Source organism: Musca autumnalis, unplaced genomic scaffold (assembly GCF_047663935.1).
Source record: "Musca autumnalis isolate F117 unplaced genomic scaffold, ASM4766393v1 scaffold_1, whole genome shotgun sequence".
NCBI classification, from domain to species: Eukaryota; Metazoa; Arthropoda; class Insecta; order Diptera; family Muscidae; genus Musca; species Musca autumnalis.
The window spans coordinates 65,138,303-65,156,541 of record NW_027411644.1 but is presented as its reverse complement, the minus strand read 5'-3'; the positions used below and the strand labels follow the sequence as shown (position 1 = coordinate 65,156,541).

General features: G+C 23.9%; 1 protein-coding gene across 4 annotated transcripts in view; it reads left to right on the top strand.

The window, feature by feature from the left end:
- msi (RNA-binding protein musashi) overlaps positions 1 to 18,239 on the top strand; it is a 576,326-nt gene that overhangs the window by 337,365 nt on the left and 220,722 nt on the right. For 3 of the 4 annotated variants that reach the window (XM_073979396.1, XM_073979402.1, XM_073979419.1), the window contains exon 3: positions 17,619 to 17,663. The exons of the other annotated variant lie outside the window; for it this stretch is intronic. In XM_073979396.1, coding sequence (XP_073835497.1) covers positions 17,619 to 17,663 — 45 coding nt within the window. The remainder of the gene's footprint in view (positions 1 to 17,618; positions 17,664 to 18,239) is intronic. 4 annotated transcript variants of the gene reach the window in all.

The window sequence follows — 18,239 nt, the reverse complement described above, 5'->3', positions numbered from 1 at the left end:
CCTCCCCATTATTTAGTGGGGGCCCCACAGTAATTTCCCTTTAGCAGCTTTCGTAGTGGGAATATATAAAATAATTTTTTTTCCAAAATCTGAATATATTTAGAATCTATTGAAAGACATGGGTTTGATGTACATTCGATGTCCTTTCCAGAAAAAAATATTCCGTGGACGAACCCCTCCCCATTATTTAGTGGGGGGCCCCACAGTAATTTCCCTTTAGCAGCATTCGTAGTGGGAATATAAAATAATTTTTTTTCAATTTTTTTTTTTTGACACGTATATAATTATTTAAACGTTTAAACAAACCTCATTAATATAATAAAATTGTATGTTAAATATTTACAGTTTCCTTTAATTCAGTTAAATATTGTTCGAATATTATAAAAATATTAATTTTCATTCTTAAATTAAATTTTGTCATTAGATTCAAATTTAAATTTGGCCCTAGAAGTGATCTGTACAGTACGCTGTTGTTGATTCGTGTCTTTGCTAAATTTAACTTTTCCAATTTGAAATCCAATTTATCTTCACACACATGAAATCCACTTTCTCCAAGATTTTTTTTTTTTAAATCCACGTTCTCCAAGAATTTTTCTTTAACAAATACACGTTCTCTAAGAAATTTTTCTTTAATAAATTCAAGTTCTCTAAGAATTTTTCTTTAAAAAATCCACGTTCTCCAAGAAATGTTTATTTAAAAGATCCACGTTCTCTGAAAAAATTGTTTTAAACAAATACACGATCTCTGAAAAAAATCCTATAAAAAATCAAAGATCTCTGAAAATTTTCTTTAAAAAATCCACGTTGTTTTTTAATCCGCGTTGTCTGAAAAAGTTTTTCTTTAAAAAACTCGTCATCTACATCTCAGAAAAAATTATCTTTAAAAAAATTAAGTTTGTTGAAAAAAATATTTAAGAAAAAAATCTGGTTTGCTATATTTAAAAAAATATTTTTTAAAAAAATCCAGGCTTGATGACAAGTGTAAAAAATCCACGTTTATTAAAAAAATATGTATAAAAACATATTTTTATATTTATAAACATCATCTATTGAATCATTATTTAAATACTCACGTTTTCTAAAGAATATTTTTGTAAATACGCTTTTGCTAAGCCTTTGTTAAAATCCACTTTTTTAGAAAAATTATATTTAAAAACTCCAGAATAACTGGTCTAAGATATTTTTAATATATAACAAAATTATACTATTAATTATCCACTTAACTTCATTAAATTGATTCCCTTATCTTTATTTTTTTCATCTCTTTTCAGGTAATTATAATAATGGCAAATTGAAAATAAAACTCATTGGGAATTCTAATTGGATGATGGTTTTAGCGCATTAATGCTGCATAAGTTATTCCTAACGTTGAGAGAAATGGTTTGTTTTTGCATTAAACAGTTTTTGTAGAACAATATTAAATACATTCCAAAGAAATCCACATCAACATCTAACTGTAAATATTCATTAGACCACACATAACACACCCAGACATTAGCCTACCACCCATTTAGACAAGCGGACAAACCCGCCCACACCCCAAACTGTGATTGTTGTTACTGTTGTTATGAGAATTTGCATTTTGTTTTCATTTTGATATTTGTTTTAGCTTGTTGTTGTTGTTGTAGCCTGCCTTACTGCATATTTTATGAAAAAAAGTGTTTCTCTAGCAAATTGACTACTTGTCACCTGTCAATAGTCCTAATTTCCCCTCAATTCCCGTCGATAGGTAAAATGTTAGCCATTACAGAGTGAAATAATTTAAATCCACATCTCATTTTTGCTAAATGAAATAAATTATTCAGAAAATAGATTCTCTCTGCCGTGGACGGAAATTAAAAATGTTTACGACGCTATCACAGGTTGGTTGGCTTCTTTGGCAGATTTCGTTATCTGCCAATGATGTGGTTGCCCATTGACGGTCTATTGTTTTTTGGGCAACAATGAATGACAAATTTATGTTTATCGACAATAAACCTACATACAAATAAAATAGAAAAATTCATTTCCTCTAATGCGGCTAATTTTTTCGTTTTTTTTATTTAACGGAAATTAGTTTTAAAATTATTTCTAGTTAAAAATTGCAGAGAGAAAATTGTGTAACAAAATAAAAGTATTTTTAAAATCAACGTCCGATAAAAAAATTTTCTATAAAAAATTTTAAACATTGCTTAAAAAATTCCAGGCTCTTTTTTAATGTGTTAAAAGTTCAGATTTTTAAAAATATTTAAAAGCAATCACATATTTTAAATTTATTTTATTTTTTAATGTTTTGATAGAAATCTTATTTTGAAAAAAAAAAAAATATTTTTATTAAAAATGATAGTGACCTCGAGCTTGACTATCTTTTCAGTTTTAAAAAAGGAAAAAAAGTCGAATTAAATATAACACATTAATAAAAATATTTTTTTTAAAAAAAAATCCACTATTATTTAAAAAAAAATATTATTCTTTCAAAAACATATTTTATAAAAAATCCGCGTTTCTGGGAAAAACATTCTTTAAAAAACCCCCGATTCTGAAAAAAAATTCCTTATAAAATACCCGTTTCTCGTAAATACATTCTTTACAAAATCCATGTTTCTGGGAAAAATATTCATAAAAAAATCCACGTTTCTGGAAAAAATACTCTTTGAAAATCCAATTCTCTGGAAAAAATATTCTTTAATAATAGAAAAATATTTTTTAAAAAATCCATGAATATTATAAAAATATTTTTTAAAAAATCCAGGATTATTATAAAAATATTTTTTAAAAATCCACGATTATTATAGAAATATTTTTTAAAAAATCCAGGATTATTATAAAAATATTTTTTAAAAAATCCAGGATTATTATAAAAATATTTTTTAAAAAATCCGCGATTTTTATAAAAATATTTTTTAAAAAATCCACGATTATTATAAAAATATTTTTTAAAAAATCCACGATTATTATAAAAATATTTTTTAAAAAATCCACGATTATTATAAAAATATTTTTTAAAAAATCCGCGATTATTATAAAAATATTTTTTAAAAAATCCGCGATTATTATAAAAATATTTTTTAAAAAATCCACGATTATTATAAAAATATTTTTTAAAAAACCCACGATTATTATAAAAATATTTTTTAAAAAATCCACGATTATTGTAAAAATATTTTTTAAAAAATCCACGATTATTGTCAAAATATTTTTTAAAAAATCCACGATTATTGTAAAAATATTTTTTAAAAAATCCACGATTATTGTAAAAATATTTTTTAAAAAATCCACGATTATTGTCAAAACATTTTTTAAAAAATCCACGATTATTGTAAAAATATTTTTTAAAAAATCCACGATTATTGTCAAAACATTTTTTAAAAAATCCACGATTATTGTAAAAATATTTTTTAAAAAATCCACGATTTTTATAAAAATATTTTTAAAAAATCCACGATTTTTATAAAAATATTTTTTAAAAAATCCACGATTATTATAAAAATATTTTTTAAAAAATCCACGATTATTATAAAAATATTTTTTAAAAAATCCACGCTTATTATAAAACTATTTTAAAAAAATCCACGATTATTATCCACGATTTTTGTAAAAATATTTTTTAAAAAATCCACGATTATTGTAAAAATATTTTTTAAAAAATCCACGATTATTGTAAAAATATTTTTTAAAAAATCCACGATTATTGTAAAAATATTTTTTAAAAAATCCACGATTATTGTAAAAATATTTTTTAAAAAATCCACGATTATTGTAAAAATATTTTTTAAAAAATCCACGATTATTGTAAAAATATTTTTTAAAAAATCCACGATTATTGTAAAAATATTTTTTAAAAAATCCACGATTATTGTAAAAATATTTTTTTAAAAAATCCACGATTATTATAAAAATATTTTTTAAAAAATCCAGGATTATTATAAAAATATTTTTTAAAAATCCACGATTATTATAGAAATATTTTTTAAAAAATCCACGATTATTATAAAAATATTTTTTAAAAAATCCAGGATTATTATAAAAATATTTTTTAAAAAATCCGCGATTTTTATAAAAATATTTTTTAAAAAATCCACGATTATTATAAAAATATTTTTTAAAAAATCCACGATTATTATAAAAATATTTTTTAAAAAATCCACGATTATTATAAAAATATTTTTTAAAAAATCCGCGATTATTATAAAAATATTTTTTAAAAAATCCGCGATTATTATAAAAATATTTTTTAAAAAATCCACGATTATTATAAAAATATTTTTTAAAAAACCCACGATTATTATAAAAATATTTTTTAAAAAATCCACGATTATTGTAAAAATATTTTTTAAAAAATCCACGATTATTGTCAAAATATTTTTTAAAAAATCCACGATTATTGTAAAAATATTTTTTAAAAAATCCACGATTATTGTAAAAATATTTTTTAAAAAATCCACGATTATTGTCAAAACATTTTTTAAAAAATCCACGATTATTGTAAAAATATTTTTTAAAAAATCCACGATTATTGTCAAAACATTTTTTAAAAAATCCACGATTATTGTAAAAATATTTTTTAAAAAATCCACGATTTTTATAAAAATACTAGCTGACCCGGTCCGCGTTGCTGGCCCGTTGTTTGGGTTCTCCGTGTAAACTTTAGTTATCTATCCAGTATTGATACACCCATAATTAGACATTCCTCTAGAAACTTCATCATATAAATCAATGTTTTGACATAAATTCCATATAATGATATCCCCCAAATTTAAGATATAAAATCGCTTTTATTATACCCTTCACCATAAATCGACAGTTTAAAGCACTTTGTGACCCACATATAATGGTCGGTGCACGTCAATTAACATTGCTATATATTGGATTGTTGGTCTCGGTTGGGGTCGTAATAATTACTGCAGAGAGTTGTTAGTATAGGTCCACGTTTTGATATAGCTCCCATAGAACGGTACCGGCTGATTTTCGCTATTTTTTGAGGATTTAACATCATTATCACACCGAAATGGCTGAAATCTGGTTTATTTTAAAGAGGAGAGCATAAATATTCGCATCGACCGAAAGACTCGCCTTTTATAGCTCCCATAAAACAGTACCTCCCGATTTTCGATAGTTCAGAGAGAATTTTCAGTATACGTCCTCGTTTTGATATAGCTCCCATAGAACGGTGGCGCCTGATTTTCGCTATTTTTGGTGGATTTAACCTCATTTAGGCCGATCGAACGTAACGCTTTTTTTCTTCGCGCTCTATATGCAATAGTGGTAAAATACCCCTCAGCGAAATGTATGTTCCTTCGGGATATGTATGGCAACATTTATATAATTCATAAAAAAATTACTTCTATAATTTGTAGTTGTTATTATCGAGATTTTGCTGTATTTAAAAAATGTATCTTTACCTAGCTATTCCAAGGACTGAAATCAATGCTCATGAAGTTTCACTTCCCACATTTTGAGATTTTATTCGTAATTATAATATTTTCGAAAATCGAACACGATCGCGGTATTCTGATTCCAATGATGATATTGTATTGTATATCAATAACTTTGTCTGATTTCCAATGGATCTTTCTGGAATTTCGATCTTGTGACATCTCAAGTTATCTGGATTTTACTGTATTCCAAAATGTGGAGTTGATCGCGCTGTCCCACTTATTGTTTAGTGTTCAGCGTTTATAGCGTTTTTTAGGCACGCTTACAAAATTATGTATATTATCTGAAATAATAAATGTTTGCAAATTTTGTGATGACCGCGATATTTCACTTTTCGCGATATTTCACTTCCGCGAAGACCATTCAGGGTCAAGACAGTAATTACAGTAGTATTGCTAACAATCTGTAAACAATACGTTCAAACATATCATGGACTTCAGATTTAAAAAAAAAAAAAAAAATTTTGAAGGAGAACCTCCGGTCACTACACTTAGCCGTATTAAAATAGCTCACGACCGCGCTATCCCACTTGTTCAAGCTAGTGTTAATATCATTTTTGTGTCACGCTTACTAAAATTATGTATATTAATTGAATTAATACATTTTTGAAAACTTTGTGATGACCGCGATTTTCACTTCCGCGACGACCATTCAGGGTCAAGACTGTAATTACCATAGCATTGCAAACAATTTGTAAACAATATATTAAAACGTATCTTGAATTTCGCGGTTTTCTTAAAAAAATTGTGGGGAGGACCACCGGTCACTACACTTAGCGGGATAAAAAAAATAGATTACGACCTATTCTCAGACATAAAAACTCCACATACAAAATTTCATAAGATTTCCCAATCGATTTTTCGGAATTTCTATACAGTGGCATCTCAAGTCATCGGGATTTCACTGTATTCCAAAATATGGCGTTGACCGCGTTATCCCACATATTGAAGCCAGTGTTTTAGCGGTTTTGTAGTCACGCTTACTAAAATTAGGTATATTATCTGAAATAATACATTTTTGAATAATTTGGGATGAACGCGATATTTCACTTCCGCGACGACCATTCAAAAAAATATATAGCCTATTTTCACCACCGGTGTTCCCAGTACATTATCTGAAATTTTCAAGAAAATCTATTCAGCCGTTTTTGAGTCTATTCGGAACATACAAACATACAAACATACAAACAAACAAACATACTAACATACACACATTGCCTTTTATATATTAGATTTTTAAAAAATCCACGATTTTTATAAAAATATTTTTTAAAAAATCCACGATTATTATAAAAATATTTTTTAAAAAATCCACGATTATTATAAAAATATTTTTTAAAAAATCCACGCTTATTATAAAACTATTTTAAAAAAATCCACGATTATTATCCACGATTTTTGTAAAAATATTTTTTAAAAAATCCACGATTATTGTAAAAATATTTTTTAAAAAATCCACGATTATTGTAAAAATATTTTTTAAAAAATCCACGATTATTGTAAAAATATTTTTTAAAAAATCCACGATTATTGTAAAAATATTTTTTAAAAAATCCACGATTATTGTAAAAATATTTTTTAAAAAATCCACGATTATTGTAAAAATATTTTTTAAAAAATCCACGATTATTGTAAAAATATTTTTTAAAAAATCCACGATTATTGTAAAAATATTTTTTTAAAAAATCCACGATTATTGTAAAAATATTTTTTAAAAAATCCACGATTATTGTAAAAATATTTTTTAAAAAATCCACGATTATTGTAAAAATATTTTTTAAAAAATCCACGATTATTGTAAAAATATTTTTTAAAAAATCCACGATTATTATAAAAATATTTTTTAAAAAATCCACGATTATTATAAAAATATTTTTTAAAAAATCCACGATTATTGTAAAAATATTTTTTAAAAAATCCACGATTATTATAAAAATATTTTTTTAAAAAATCCACGATTATTATAAAAATATTTTTTAAAAAATCCACGATTATTATAAAAATATTTTTTAAAAAATCCACGATTATTATAAAAATATTTTTTAAAAAATCCACGATTATTATAAAAATATTTTTTAAAAAATCCACGATTATTATAAAAATATTTTTTAAAAAATCCACGATTATTATAAAAATATTTTTTAAAAAATCCACGATTATTATAAAAATATTTTTTAAAAAATCCACGATTATTATAAAAATATTTTTTAAAAAATCCACGATTACTAAAAAATACTTTCTAAAAACCCACGATTATTATAAAAATATTTTTTAAAAAATCCACGATTATTATAAAAATATTTTTTAAAAAATCCACGATTATTATAAAAATATTTTTTAAAAAATCCACGACTATTATAACAATATTTTTTAAAAAATATACGATTATTGTAAAAATATTTTTTAAAAAATCCACGATTATTATAAAAATATTTTTTAAAAAATCCACGATTATTATAAAAATATTTTTTAAAAAATCCACGATTATTATAAAAATATTTTTTAAAAAATCCACGATTATTATAAAACTATTTTTTAAAAAAATCCACGATTATTATAAAAATATTTTTTAAAAAATCCACGATTATTATAAAACTATTTTTTAAAAAATCCACGATTATTATAAAAATATTTTTTAAAAAATCCACGATTATTATAAAAATATTTTTTAAAAAATCCACGATTATTATAAAAATATTTTTTAAAAAATCCACGATTATTATAAAAATATTTTTTAAAAAATCCACGATTATTATAAAAATATTTTTTAAAAAATCCACGATTATTATAAAAATATTTTTTAAAAAATCCACGATTATTATAAAAATATTTTTTAAAAAATCCACGATTATTATAAAAATATTTTTTAAAAAATCCACGATTATTATAAAAATATTTTTTAAAAAATCCACGATTACTAAAAAATACTTTCTAAAAACCCACGATTATTATAAAAATATTTTTTAAAAAATCCACGATTATTATAAAAATATTTTTTAAAAAATCCACGATTATTATAAAAATATTTTTTAAAAAATCCACGATTATTATAAAAATATTTTTTAAAAAATCCACGACTATTATAACAATATTTTTTAAAAAATATACGATTATTGTAAAAATATTTTTTAAAAAATCCACGATTATTATAAAAATATTTTTTAAAAAATCCACGATTATTATAAAAATATTTTTTAAAAAATCCACGATTATTATAAAAATATTTTTTAAAAAATCCACGATTATTATAAAAATATTTTTTAAAAAATCCACGATTATTATAAAAATATTTTTTAAAAAATCCACGATTATTATAAAAATATTTTTTAAAAAATCCACGATTATTATAAAAATATTTTTTAAAAAATCCACGATTATTATAAAAATATTTTTTAAAAAATCCACGATTATTATAAAAATATTTTTTAAAAAATCCACGATTATTATAAAAATATTTTTTAAAAAATCCACGATTATTATAAAAATATTTTTTAAAAAATCCACGATTATTATAAAAATATTTTTTAAAAAATTCACGATTATTATAAAAATATTTTTTAAAAAATCCACGATTATTACAAAAACATTTTTTTAAAAAATCCACGATTATTATAAAAATAATTTTTAAAAAATCCGCGATTATTATAAAAATATTTTTTTTTTAAATCCATTATTATTATAACTATATTTTTTTTTTAAATCCATTATTATTATAACTATATTTTTTAAAAAATCCACGATTATTATAAAAATATTTTTTAAAAAATCCACGATTATTATAAAAATATTTTTTTAAAAAATCCACGATTATTATAAAAATATTTTTTAAAAAATCCACGATTATTATAAAAATATTTTTTAAAAAATCCACGATTATTATAAAAATATTTTTTTAAAAACTCCACGTTTGTTGAAAAATATTCTTTGAAAAATCCACGTTTGTGGAAAATATTCTTTGAAAAATCCACGTTTGTGAAAAAAATATTCTTTAAAAAATCCACGTTTGCGAACATAATATTTTTAAAGAACTCATGCTGATTCTTTGCACCCCCATTTTACTTAAATATTCACACAATGTATGCCAACTTATTTTTTGTAAATCAATAATTCCTAGTTTTCCGTTGTTGTTGTTTTTGTTAAATTCATTATAAATGCATTACAAGCAAACGAACCAACATCACTTGCAATTAAATGAAAAAAACAACTACAACATTAATTTATTTATTTTTATGTAAATAAACACAAGTGGAAAACTATAAATAAAAATGAAACGAATTCACATTTTGACCACAACATCCATTGTTGGATAGTTGAAATGGAATTCATTTTAAAAACTGTTCGTTTGGTTTCAGTACTGCTGTTGTTGTTAAATAAATCAGCTTGAAATTAATTTTAACCAACATTTAAAATAGACCATTGAATGACCGTTCGCATGTTAAATAGAATAATTTACACAACTGCCAGGTGGGACGATATTAAATATTGTGGGGCAAAAGTTAAGAGGGTTGATCCCACAACCGAAACAGAATAGTTTTTATGGTGGAAAATAATATTCTGTTAGGATTTTATAATGAAACCATGAGGGGAACGGATTACCTGTACTTTAGTTGCGACTTTCATGCTGCTTAAATTACATCCCACCACCAAATTTTAATTAAAGCCCTTCATGGTTTTTGTATTATAGGTTAATTTGTGAAATTAAACTTTAATGACTTTATAATATTAAATTATTTAATTATAAATATTTGCAAACTAATTACAAATTATTTATCACCAACGGTTATTTAGCTATATTTACCACTAGCTCAGATGATACTGCTTATTTAAACAAAAAAACATTTAAATGACATAGATTTCCCATTACAGTACCCTCCACTCCCTTCAAACATTTGTTTTTGTTATGCTGTAAATATAAACAATTAAATAAATATTGCATTTAAAAAGAAATTTTATTTATTTTAAACTATTGTCATTGTTGTGAATGTATTGTTTTGTTATTGTTAGTCTGTGTATTGTTTACAATTCATTTTGTCATAATTAATTATGGAAGAAGTGTTATATATTTTTGTATAATTAAAATAAATTAAAGTGGTAACAGGTGTTATATAGAGAAAGAATAGCAATGATAATTACATTTCTATTATTTATTATTTTCTATGTTCATATACATTTAATACATATACATACATATAAATAAATAATTAATGCTTTTTAGGTGTAAAGAAATTAAGTTCATATTTTAATGTATTTTATTTAGTACACACTTTAATAAATATTAAAATTGCTAGATTTTTTGTTTTTAATTGTTCCACAAACTTCCCATAGGGGCCAAGGGAGACTTCTCTCGTATCAATGAGTGCACCCCGATTCATATTAGCTCAATGATATGGGACCTACTGTCTATCGCCGAGTCCGAACGGCGTGTCTACGACACCACTTGTAGAGACGTTTTGCTAGATAACAATCTTTTAAAAAATGTTTTATAAAAATAAACATTAAAAAATCAACTTAAACAATGGGTGTTTTATAACAAATAAATGTTTTAAAAAATATATTTTTATAACAAATTCAGGTTTAGAAACATATATTTCTATAAACTTTCCACGGATAAAAACAAATTTTTATAAAAAAAAAAAACAAGGATTAAAAACATTTTTTTTTATAAAAAAATTAACGTTTATACAAAGAAACAGATTTTCAAAGAAAAAATTATATAAAAATATGTTCTTAATAAATTCATCTAAAAATATTTTTGTATAAAAAAATCATTTAAACAAATAATTTTTATAAAAACCATATTTTAAAATTTTAAATTTTAATTAAAAATTAAATTAAATTTTAATTAAATTCTTTAAATCAACGTTTAACAAAAACTTTAAGCCAAATATTTTTTCCCATTAAATCGCAATTTTTCCAAATATTTTTTATAAATCCATTTATTAAAAAATTAAAAATCTACGTTCCATGGATGAAAACAGATTTCTATAAAAATTAAGGATTAAAAATATTTTTTTTAAAACAGAATTTGAAAAAATTGTACAAAAATGTTAGAGTGCATTTATTTAAAAATGTTTTTAATAAAAAATCATTTCAAGAATTAAAACCCTATTTTAAAAACAAATTTTACGAAATAATTTTCATCAAAAAATACTTCTTTAAATCATATCGCAATTTTTCCAAATATTTTTTGTAAATCCACTTATTAAAAAAATTAAAAATTCACGGTCCAGGGATGAAAACAAATTTCTATAAAAATCAAGGATTAAAAATAGAATTTGGAAAAAAATTTAAAAAAATAATTTCTCAATAATGTGCATTTATTTAAAAATGTTTTTATATAAAAAATCATTTCAAAAATTAGAACCATATTAAAATAACATTTTACCAAAAAATTTTAATTAAAAAATACTTCTTTAAATCAACGTTTAACAACCATTTTAAGCCAAATATTTTTTACATTAAATCGCAACTTTCAAAATATTTTTTGTAAATCCAATTAAAAAAAAAATTAAAAATTCACGTTTTAAAAAACGTTTTTTGAATCCATGTTAACAAAAATTCCTATTTTTTCTTAAATACGTATTTTTTAAATATTTTGTAAATCCTCTTTTAAAAATATTTTTTAATCCACTATGGAAAAATATTTCTACGTTTAAAAAATATTTTTTAATCCACTTTTAAAAAATATTTTTTAATACTCTTTAAAAAATATTTTTTATTCTACTTTAAAATACCATTTTTAAAATATTTTAAGTGTTGATTTCAAAAATGAATACGAAAAAATAACAATTTAAATTAAAAAAATAGAAGAAAATATATTTTTTAGAACATCGACTTTTTTGCAAAAACATTTTTAAATACATATTAAAAATTTTTTTTTAATGAGTTTTCAAATTTTTTTAATTTGAAATTTTTTTGTAAATCCACATTTACTTTTAAAAAATATTTATGAAGAAAAATATTTCCACGTTTAAAAAATATTTTTTATTTCACTTTAAAAAGTATTTTTAAAATATTTTAAATGTTGATTTCAAAAATGAATAATAAAAAATTTAATTTAAATTTAAAAAATAAAATATATTTCCTAGAACATCGAGTTTTTTGCAAAATCATTTATAATACAAATTATTAAAAATTATTTTTTAATGTGTTTTCAAAAAATTTTTCTTTTTTTCAATTTAAAATTTTTGTTTAAATAACAATAAAAAACTGCATTCCTAAAACGTATATTTTTTTAATCTCCGTTTTAAAAACATTTTTTAATCCACGTTTAAAAAAAAATTTTAACCATGTTTAAAAAAATATTTTTGAATAATTTTAATTTTAATTTATGAATAATAAAAATTTTAATTTAAATTTAAAAAATAAAATATATTTCCTAGAACATCGAGTTTTTTGCAAAATCATTTATAATACAAATTATTAAAAATTATTTTTTAATGTGTTTTCAAAAAATTTTTCTTTTTTTCAATTTAAAATTTTTATTTAAATAACAATAAAAAACTGCATTCCTAAAACGTATATTTTTTTAATCTCCGTTTTAAAAATATTTTTTAATCCACGTTTAAAAAAAATTTTTAACTATGTTTAAAAAAATATTTTTGAATAATTTTAAACTTGGATTTGAATAATTTTAAACTTGGATGAAAATTGAAAAAAAATATTTTTTTAACCTACGTTGGAAAAACATATATTGGATTTTTTTTTTTAATTAATGAACTTTAGACAAAATATTTTGTTCCACGTTAGAAAAAATATTTTTAGAAAGAGCCACGTTGGAAAAAATATTTTTTAAAAAAGTTCTCGTTGGAAAAGTTTTTATAGTAAAAAATTCACGTTGAAAAATGTATTTTTTAAAATTAAGTTTAGAAAAGAAATATTTAAAAAAAAAACGTCATTCAATGCAAGCATAAAATGAATGCAAGCTGGTATTCGCTGTTTGTATAAAATCATCGTTTAAAAAATATTTTTTAAATCCACCTTTAAAAAAAATATAAAAAATATATTTTAAGAAAAGTGTTTTTAAAATATTTTAAATGTAGATTTCAAAAATGAATGAAGTTGTCGATTTAAATTAAAAAATAGAACACCATATATTTTCTAGAACATCGGGATCTTTGAAAACACATTTTAAAATACAAGTTATTAAAAATTATTCTTGTTTTCAAGAAATATATATTTATTATTTGAATTTTTGCCTTTGAGGGCGAAAATTAGTTTATTATTAATTTTTAATTATAACTTTTCATTTCAAAAGTGCAATTTGTTTTTTTTTTTATTTATTAATATTAAAATGATCTTCGTCCTAATAGGCAAAATTTTCAAATAAATAAAAAGCTGCTTGAGACAGATTGGTGTTTGAACCCACGTCCTAGAAAAAAAACATATGAAAGGTGTTGTTAGGGCATGTTAGCGTTCAGAGTCGAGCTCATAACTTCCGAAGACTGCGCTAATAAGCTTTTATCGTGGAAGCCATGCAGGTTGAATGGGAAAAAGCTCATCACTGCAAAAAATACATTGCATGTGAGAAGTGAAAAAATCGATGACAGAGAAGCCACAGCCCATATGTCTGATGAGCTGCTACCAATTATACTCGACTCTAACGAGAAATTTTTTAAAAATACAAATCTCCTTTTTTTAAATCGAAGTTTTAAAAATATTTTGAATCCACATAAAAAAATTAATTTTAAACATTGATTTAAATACGAAAAATGTGAGTTTAAAAGAAAAATTAGAATAAATATACATATTTCGAGTTATTAGCAAAAACGATTTTTAAATAGAAATACAATTTTTAAAAGCAAAGATTTTTTAATGTGGATTTAAAATTTTTTAAAGTTCGATGAAATTTTTTTGTTTGACGTGGATTTAAAGGTAAAATTTAAAAAAATCCACATCCACATTTTTTTTTAAACTCCTCTTTTGGATTTTTTTTAAATTCCACGTTGGAAAAAAATTTTTTTGTTAAATAATAAACTGTAGAAATTTTTTTTAGAAAAATCACGTCAGAAATTTTAGATATTTTTTGTAAAAAATACACGTTGGAAAAAAATGTTTTTTTAATACACGTTGGAAAAAAATATTTTTTGAAAAAATCCACGTTGAAAATTCTAATTTTGTAAAAATGTTGAAAAAAGTTTTTTTTAAATAATAATCGATCGTTCAATATCAACTTTTAATATTAATGTATAGATGGCGTGTTTAATGTTAAATTATTTTTTTTTAAGTTTAAAACATCTAATTTCAGGTTATTTATAAAAACGTTGACTAAAACTTAAATATTTCATTATAATTTGATGCAGATATTCAGCTTAGACAACAACCCATTTGATCAATATCAGTTTTTCAAATTGTTGTATAGATGGCGTTCGTTGTAAAGATGCTACCGCAAGTTTCAAACAATTTCGAAAAAAAAAATGTTGCCACTTTTCAACTTATCTCACTTCTTAAGAACAATCGATACTCTAAAAAAGCATAAACTTGTTGCATTGTTTCAATCTGTTTTTAATAAAGTATTTTTGCTACTAAAAGTATGCAGCTTTACGTCTCAGACAACAACCACCCGCACGCAAAATATCAATTTTAGAAATTGAAGTAATGATGGAATTCATACTTATTATCAAATTTTGAAAACAATATGACATGGATGAAAATCTATGTATGTAGGTGTACATTTCGAGAAGCTCCGTATTCATACGACACCTACATTTACCGTCAACGCAGATTGGTCAATAATTTATATATTATTGTGAAATTATAAATTTATCTACCGTCCTCATCTTTCAACCTAAACAATCTTTATTTGCCGGCCTCTCCCGTCTGACTTTAGAATTTTGAATTGGTGGTCTGATTTACTTTACCACACGGTTTCAATATCCTTCCTCCTCGGTGTTTTAATTTATTTCTTCTGATCTTTATCTGCGATACCTATAACTAATCGTCTGTATATCCTTGCTGGTATTTCCTTACATTTGATAGACCAAAGGCTAGAGGTTCGGTCTCGATTGCACGACGAGTATTCTATGAAATGGATATATCATCAGTAAGCTGGCGTACATCAGCCCTGCCAATACCCCGCTCTTGTGTCTTTAATGCCCTCTGGTTATACAGCCGTGCACTTCCTGCTGCACAACGTGACCTCTATGAGCTACATATATTGCGTATGTTTATAGATTTGTTTGAGACTTTTTTATGGACATAGTGCTAATATTAGCCCTGTTTCTTTTACGTGCAAGAATCTTCAAGTTTTACCACTTTTTACTCGAAACGCGTTCCTTTACTTCCGACCCCACACAATTCATATGAGAGCAGTTCACAACTTTTGCTACTTACACCACTATATATAGGATGTAAACCACAGGTTTGGTCCTAAACTGATGACATAAACATTCTGTGACAAATCCAACGGCAATTCTTGCAACAATTTTAATAAGACTTTTAACTTTCCGTCAATTTTCCTCTGAAAATTCATACATTAAAGCCTAGGCCTGGCACTTTGTTTCTTGGTTGGCCACCAAAATGATTTCCTGAACTTTTATATCATTACCCTATAGGTCTTGTATCACCTCAAATTGAGTGCAAAATTTTAACCTTGACCTTTTCAGTTTATTTCCACTTTTCCTATTGTTCACGGGTATCAGATTATATCATCTCGTCCATTAGGCCAATCGGTAATTTTGTTTCTATTTACCATTAAAAATAAATTTTTCCCTAAGACTCCTGGCTCATCTGTTAGTGAACGGTATCCATGCCTAATTGTGGGTTTCGTCAAAGATATATAATATAATAAGTTGGGACATTTACATTGTTACTATACATCGGAAGATGGCGCTGGTGGTCTAACATAATGTGATGTTACAATATTGTGACATGGAATTATATTATATTTAACATAGTTCACATTGGTGTACGCTTTTGTTTCTGTTGTGTTCTGTTAATTGTCTGTCATACATAAACGCCCTCTATGCTTAACTCTATTGTGCATGATGTCCAATCTTTACCATTATATGTCTTTGGTTTCATAATACATAGCCTATGAAAATTTTTCAAACGCCTAATAGTATGGAACACCTTTCAGTCAATTGGGCATATAACAAGATGGGACATTTCCATTGCTAAAATACATCGGCAGATGGCGTTGGGGGTCTTACATAATGTTATGCTACAATATTGTCACATAAAATTATGTTATATTTAACATAGCTCACATTTGTGTACGCTTTTGTCTCTGTTGTGTTCGGTTAGTTGTCTGTTATAGATAAACACCCTCTATGCTTGAATATTAAAATTGAACTGCATTGTGCATTATGTCCAATCTTTACAGTTGTATGTCTTTGATATAACCTAGAAATTATTTATCTATTTACTTTCCACTTATAAAATTGAATTTAATTTCCAGTAGATTATCGCTAAAAAGGAAATTACACTTAAAACCACTTTTTTAATTGTTGAGGTGGTTCAATAAAAGCCATTTTCACAGAATCTTCTCTGCGCATAACGTGTTTTTCAAAAATTGTTCCCAGAATTCACTCTCAACCTTTTTGTATAACATTTAACTGCAGTTTATTATTATTACTTTTATTCTGTTAAACAAAAATAAAACAAACTTCAGTGGCAACTGAAACACAACACAAAAGACAGCAGTTAAAATAAATAAGTTTTTTTTTCTTGCAACACTGGGGCTCTTGGTTAAGGATTATTTATCCCGCTTTCTTTCTCTCTTTAATTTTTTGTTGCGTCATATTTCATTTCCACAACATTCACTTCCCAATGCCGTTTTTTGGTTTATTGTTTTTTTTGTTTTGTTTTGCCACTTGTAAAAGAAAGGATAAAACGTATATATTGTCCAACAGTTTTGTGCTTGCTATGGACGTTACTATGGTTTCTTTTGCCTGCGAAAATATTCTTGGTAAAGGTGGTGTAATCTAATCATGGTATATGGTATCCTTTAAAGTTTGTGATCTAAGCATTTTTATTATTTATGTAAAGTTGTGTAGTGGTTGTACTTTAAAATTAATTATTTGTTCGCTTGTTTCATATATGTATATTAAATTACATATTTAAAATTAAATAAAAAAATATTAACATTTGTATATAGAAAATAAATAGTATGAAGATTTTTGTTTATTCCACAACAGCAGAGCTACATATTTGTATGTTATATTCTTCTTTCTTTTCTCTGGTCTTTTTTCTCTATTATTGCAGGTTTCAGACACCAATAAAAGCCTTCGCCTGCCTAACAACACCAAGGTGAGTGCAAGATCTAGGAAAATCTCCCTCAAATAATAGATACAAATTAAAAGCAGTATAAATATATAAAAATAAAAGAACTATTTAAAAAGCTATTTTGAGATTTTGTGGAATTTTGTAAAGTTGTTCCTGAAGAGTTCAGAGACTTTTTAAATGAAAAATAACAACCCGTTGATGGTCCAAATATAATTTATACAAAAGTCGCAGTATTTTTACTACTTCTTCTGGTGCTAAAATCCGACTATCTATTGCTTAATATTTTCGAAATAGTTCCTAATATATTTGGCGCCCTCATCTTAGACAACATTGTGTAATTATTTTGCTGCTCAAAAATATGCACTTTATCATCTTAGACAACAACCATATGATCAATATCAAATTTGACGTACAGATGGCGTTCGTTAAAACATATTGCACAGTATTACAGATCGTAGATTATAGTTTCATAAGCCCGAATTATAGTTTCAATACATCTGTAAAAATGCTTAACTTTATCTCAGGCAACAACCCACACGCTCAATATCAATTTTCAAAGACATAAAATTGTAAAGATTGGACCAGATGCATAATGCCGTT